The sequence below is a fragment of the Aspergillus ibericus genome (assembly GCF_003184845.1).
Source record: "Aspergillus ibericus CBS 121593 unplaced genomic scaffold BO80scaffold_88, whole genome shotgun sequence".
Lineage (NCBI taxonomy): Eukaryota > Fungi > Ascomycota > Eurotiomycetes > Eurotiales > Aspergillaceae > Aspergillus > Aspergillus ibericus.
The window spans coordinates 52,273-58,425 of record NW_020292186.1 but is presented as its reverse complement, the minus strand read 5'-3'; the positions used below and the strand labels follow the sequence as shown (position 1 = coordinate 58,425).

General features: G+C 52.5%; 2 protein-coding genes across 2 annotated transcripts; one reads left to right on the top strand and one right to left on the bottom strand.

Annotated features, from left to right (window-relative positions):
- Positions 1-650: 650 nt before the first annotated feature.
- On the bottom strand, positions 651-1,895 carry BO80DRAFT_469737 (glycoside hydrolase family 16 protein; the record flags this gene model as incomplete). The annotated part of the gene is made up of 1 exon (XM_025723035.1): positions 651-1,895. The coding sequence occupies one exon, from the start codon at positions 1,893-1,895 to the stop codon at positions 651-653; it is 1,245 nt and encodes a 414-aa protein (XP_025569382.1).
- Positions 1,896-3,759: 1,864 nt separating this feature from the next.
- Positions 3,760-6,082, top strand: BO80DRAFT_430235 (uncharacterized protein). The gene is made up of 2 exons (XM_025720667.1): positions 3,760-4,853; positions 4,901-6,082. The coding sequence occupies exons 1-2, from the start codon at positions 4,103-4,105 to the stop codon at positions 5,638-5,640; spliced, it is 1,491 nt and encodes a 496-aa protein (XP_025569381.1). The 5' UTR covers positions 3,760-4,102; the 3' UTR covers positions 5,641-6,082.
- Positions 6,083-6,153: the final 71 nt, after the last annotated feature.

The window sequence follows — 6,153 nt, the reverse complement described above, 5'->3', positions numbered from 1 at the left end:
AAAAAAAAAAAAAAAAGAGGGGGAAAACCACAAAAAGAGCGGGGAGACAAAAAGAAAAGAAAAATCCACATCCTGTCCGGGCGTTTGTGCTTCTCTGTGTGTGTTTGCTGTTTGCGCTTTGCGCCTTGGTGTCGTTTCTGCGGACTGGGTTTGGGTTGGGAGTACAGGCCACGAGAGGGCATGGGAAAGATGGCCAGGGGCCAGGGGCATGGCTTGCATTTCTATGAGTGAACTTGTCAGCGTTGAGCATTGTCATGTATGGATACCCCGTCAGTCGAGCTACAGCTCCTGACATGCATGTTTACGGATTGTTTTTGGATTGAGCATGGTGATGGGATTGGGAAGCAGGGAGTTGTGATGGATCATTGGCATCACGCATGTATTTACTGCTGCCTCTATTCGTGTGTACAGGGCCGACTGAGCCAGACGTTTTGTATCGAGGCATGCGCGAGTAACAATACATCATTACATGTACTACATTGCTGGAGTCCAATTGTAAGGCAGTAGAAGATAATTCCAAATAGAGGACTCGGACAGACGCTGAGACACTGGTTCACACTATAGAACAATACGACCATCTACCATCTACAATGAGTTCCCAAGGTAACAAAATTTGACTATGATTGCAGGCGTAAAACTAGGAGCGGACTCTAGGAGGCAGGTTCAAAAGCACCACATGCATGATGCCACTGATCAACTCGGCAGGGTCTTTGGCATCCACTCTTCTTCGCCGTCTGCAGGTCGACATAATCACGCGGAGCTTCTGCTGAGCTGTCTGGGATGCCATCTCCCATTGAAGCCAGGTCCAGGGGCCGGCGATAATGAACTCTGTGTCCGGGGTGGTCCTTGATGGGAAGATCCTGATCAGCTTTGGTGACATTATACAGCAGCTCGATCCACTCAATGCCCATATACACACTATCCCCGACCCTCATATCGCCGGACCAATTGCCCCCGTTACTCCACAGGTTCATGGCCACGATACTCGGGCGGTCCGGAATCGAGTAAGTACTGTTACTCTGCAACTTGTCATCGGCATACCACGCGGACATATTCGGGAGCCAATCTAAGCGATGTGTCACCCACGACGTCCACGGCGTCGACAGATTAACTATCGAACTCGCCCCGGGGATTGATGTATCCGAAATAGGATCATAATCCGGCTGATTGGCATAGTGAACGGTATGTGGATCCTCCGAGGTCAGGATCTCGATGTCCGACTCACAGACCGCTGATCGATAGGTGAAGATCCCAGCACAGCTTCCTCGAGGTACTGCTTGAGCTTGAGCTGGAGGATTCACTGCTATGCCGGTGCTGGGAACCGCCGCCTGCTGCACAATAGCATCCCTCGACATCATCCGCAGGCGCATCCGAAGCGAACAATGATAGATGTATCCGAACAGGCCTTCCACTTCAGCAGTGGAGGCGTGATCTGCGAATCGGGTCGTGCGGAGCACGAGGAACGACGACCGCGAGTTGTTTGATGTGCTGGCTGGGTCTTTGAGGAGGAAGACATTGCGGTCTGTGTTTACCATAGGTACTGGGCTGATGGGGGTTGCATCTCGGTCCCAGGTCTGGGCACGCCAGTCATGGCTGAAAGGAGATTTGGCGAGAGGGTAGGTTTGCAGGTCGTAGGAGTTTTGGGGGTTGGCGGGGTCTGCTTGGGTGGTCTCAATTGTTTGCGGGAGTGTGACTTTGCGAAAGTCCCAAAATTTGTAGTGCGTGAAGTAGCTTTGCTCCTGGCCGGTAGTGAGGTAGCAGTCGCAGAGGGAATGGGGGTCGTTGGTGGGTTGCGTTGTGGGTGATTGTGATTGTGGTTGTGGTATAGATCCTGCGGTTGCGGGGGTGGCTAGGATAGAGAGACTAGGCAGGAGGTAGGGCAGTATGAGCTTCATCGTGATAATATGGATGAGTGATTTAGTATGAATAATAGGTGCGATGAGGAGTCTGGAGGGTGTTGTCAAGACGGTGGATGTCTGATGGTGGTGGATGGATTTGTTGACATGGAAGGTGCGTCATGGCGGTCACTTCCATCAACAAGAACTTCGCTGGGCTCATTTTGGGCTGAAGGAAGTCACTGGGTTATTCATATGGCTGTTAGAAATCACTTAGTAGCAGTATATGAGGAGAAAACTCAGCTGTTGGGGACGATGTCAAACTGGCCCACTTTGTATGGAGATGGGATCCCCCCAGAATCACTTTCGGACACCCCACCGTTTGCGCGCATAATTCTAGCCCAGTAGATGGCGGTGGGAACATAGGGGCAATGTTCTGGATATGGAACTATGAGCTTTGTGAGAGGGTTGGGGAATTTACGCTGTGTGTGTTTGTTGACTGGTATATAGTTCGTTCAGTAGGCTGCGGACGGACGTGTGTAGCCTCACGATGTCTGGCCAATCTTCACTTGTTACTACACTGCTGGCTTTAGGCTCACCACCACTATTCCACGGTCTTAAAGGTGGTTTTTTGCCTCAGCTTGTCGCTTGAAGACATACCTGTCTCGTGATTCTTTAGAAGTGCACCGATCAAGCCTGTCCTAAGGAATGGTATCGATGGAGAAGCCCGATAGACGTCAGTGATTCCCGGCTTGTGTCTGAATATTAACCCTGTTAGATCTCTAGCTATGTAACAGGCCGCTCGTGCTGACAATGAGAGCAAACAGACATAGGATTGCAGTACAAGGACCATCACCTAAAGCATAACGCATCTGGGCTGTCAAGATATGCTAGAAATAGTCCGAGGACGAGTGAGTGCTTGCAAGCCACAGCCTACGCTACGGTCGGTCTCTGGTCTGAACTTGGGACTCGTCTGAAGTCAGGGATGGTATCTAGACAGCCCTTATGATGAGCAATTAGCCCTTATCCTCTGCTTCAGTCTTGTGGTTGAGAAGCCCACGCGATCGAGAGACCGGAACCATGGCTTGAGATACGACGTGTGAGACTGTTTCATAGTACTTCCAGATGTACTGCAGTTCATTTGAATGGTATCAGCCACTGCCTCTGGTGTATGGAGGAAGCTGACCGAGACTGGCACTGCGTCCAGTCACAACCACGGAGTGATCGAGTATATAGAGTACTCCTACGACAGCTGGCCGCGCCACGCTGTACTGCTGCAGTCCAAGGCGACCCTGCCAACAAAGGCCCACCCCAGCACCTGTTGGTTGGACGTCTCAGATGCGTCACTCATTGGAGGGCATAATGAATGGAAGGAAGCCCTTTCGCAAGAGGAGGGGTGTCATCCAAAGCACGATCACTGGAGCTGCAGTTGTATAGCGCTGATGCAAACCTTTCTCGTGTTTTCAGACCACAGTTCCGGACACTCCGCAGAGATTTCAAATCGAGTCAGCGATGCTTGATCCATGTCAACGAGGCGCCATCTCCATCTCTGAAGGATGAGGCCTTCATTGTATTCGTCGTGTATCCAATCTTACCGAGACGGTATATAAAACGAACCTGGAAAGGATGACGCTGAGGCCTGCCCGGAGGTTATTTGTGTCTTCCAATGAACAAGCCAGATTCCTCTCCAACACGGGTGGCGAGATAGCCATTAAAAAAATTGATTGGCTGCCTTGCGTCACTGGATGCAGTGTGACTGCCAAGCCGCCGAGTTGCTGCGAGACCGTCTTGTCACCGATCGTATCACGTATTGTCATCTCTGCCTCTCGCCAAAACATCCCCAATGGGTCAATCAACACTATAAAAATTCATGATCAATGAAGCTTGGAGACAACCGATCTGAAGCCGGGATATCATGATACCATATCCTAACATAATGAATCATGCTGCCACAAGTTCTGTTGGGAAGCGGAGGCGACCGAGGTCAGGCGCACCCGGTTGGGTGCCACGAAGAAACGCAGGCCGCGAGGGGCCGCTTTTGCCTGGAACCCGCTTCTGCCTCTCTCCCGGTCGCTCGTCTCTCACAACGCCCAGCCATCGCCTTTCCAACCTCCACAATCCATCGCAAGCCCCCACAATCATCTCGAACCCATCTCGAAACCGTGGGCAAAATGCTCCTCATATCGATCTAAACTCAGTTGACGAGTGTTTGAGTCTGCCCATCACGCCTATTTAACGTACTACCGCGTCTCCCCCTTTCGCCCATCATGACCACAACGCTCGAACGCAGTCTCTCTCGCACGTCGAGCATGTCTATACCCGTCTCCAGCCCTAGGCTATCCCTCATCCACGAAAGCACTCCTTCAGCCCTAACAGACCCGACCCTCTCGCATATCCACGACCGTTTGACCTTCTTGGACTCCCGCTTGCTTGAGCTACGCTCCAGCGTGCTGACAAAGGATGGCTACGTTGACCGACGCAACCGCGAAGACGAACACATCCGCCGTGAATTTGAAGCCAACCGGACCGTTTCCAACCGTATCGATCTGAACGTGGTGGCCCTGAAGACGGATTTCGACCAGTTGAAGTCGGGAATCTCCCAGCTCAAGTCTAGCATCGGCCAGAACGGCAACGAGACCGTCTTCCTTCGCAGCGACGTCGACCGCTTGTCCAAGAATGTCGACCAGATTCAGTCCGATGTTGAACATCTGCAGACCGACGTCTGCGGATGTCGCGTGGAGATCAGCAAGCTACATGCGACCATTAGTCAACTTCGCACAGATTTGATCACTCTGCAACATGAGACATCACGACATCTGACTTCAGTGTTCAACAGGTTCTCTCTCATCGAAGCCCGCATGAAGCACTCCGAGCGGGTCCGTTTCAACTCGTTGGCCCATACGACACATGCCCCGATCACGCCTGTTCCGGTTGTGGAAGATGACGGATCGTTGCAATGGCCCGAATATTTCCCTCGCACCGTGTGGCGATTTTGGTGTTTGAAAAAGCGGAGTCGACGTAAGTGCAACCTGTGCACCGGATGAAGAAGCGTCTAACGGATATAGTTAACCGGTTGGTGCAACTGGCCGATTTCTACCAGCTTGGAGGATATGAGTACTGGGGCCGCATGCATCAGGAGCCATCGCTGTTTGCCAGCGATAGCGACTCGAGCGATTCCAGTGACTATCCGTCCAATCTGAGTCGGGCAGAAGCCGTTCGCTTGTACCCCGAGGCTGCACACCAGGCCTTGGCTGCTACTTTGGGGTTGGTATATTATAAGATTCGAAATGAAGTGGGCGAAGGACCGAATGCGGCCATCCCTCGTCCACCCAAACGCCAGCAGGAGGAGGTTGTTTCGGCGACCTCTAGCAAGGAAAAGCCGGGCAAGATACCCCGCCGGCCTACCGTGTCTCCGACCACTTTGAAGCGACTCGTCACTGGACCCTCTCTGGAGTCCAAGTCTTTGACTTCGGAAGAGTCGGACAAGCTTGGCTGGAACGTGCACTCGGACGTGTCCGATGACACGATCAGCAAGCTTCGTGGGTTTGTTTCCGAGGAAGTCGGGACCATCCTACGAGCATTGGAGCGGGGCCGGATCCGGCTCAAGTCGAACCGCTCCGAGCGGACAAATCAGTCGCCCACGGAGTCCAAAGCCAGCTCTCGCAATGGCAAGGTCGAGGAGGATGAGCGAACCTTGCCGAACACGATCGCCACTGAGATCGTGTCTTTCTCGGATCGTGCCGAGAAGATGGAAGACCCTGAGCTTCCAGACACCGCGTCTGATGCTACGAGCCCGCAGACATGATGGATATTACATTCGGACTACGCAATGCAGCTGTGTATCTCATGTCGCCTCAGAATCGCCCTGACTGCACTGCAGAGGTATACTATGGGAGGCCGTTCCTTGCGGCTAATCGCGCCATCGATCAATCGAGGCTGCGGAGTTGCTGAACGGCTGCCATAGTACCAGGGGCTTGAGGCGACTACTCGCTAACAGCGATAACATCTGGGCCGAAGCCGCTGATCTAGGCAGTAAGCCACTGCCGGATATATCAGATACACACAGGCCGATGGCCTTAGGCTTCTAGCCACTTACGACGGGTGATGCCCGACAGCATCGGAAGGCGTCCTGTATCTTTTGGCATAAGGTTCATGTGATACCCCATTGGAGTTATTTGGAGTCGATTTAGCGTATATATTTTTGGATTGATTTGAGTGAATTGACCGTGGTATTGACCAAGCATAGATTCGATCCGTCGACGGGTCGATTCTCGAGTAGCTACGTATGCGCATCGATCGAGCCTCGCTGCCTACAATG

Excerpts from the sequence above, each read along its gene's own strand:
- BO80DRAFT_430235 (XM_025720667.1), top strand. The coding sequence starts at position 4,103 with ATGACCACAACGCTCGAACGCAGTCTCTCTCGCACGTCGAGCATGTCT. Across the intron at positions 4,854-4,900 it reads TTTGAAAAAGCGGAGTCGAC|TTAACCGGTTGGTGCAACTG; the intron begins GTAAGTGCAACC and ends TAACGGATATAG.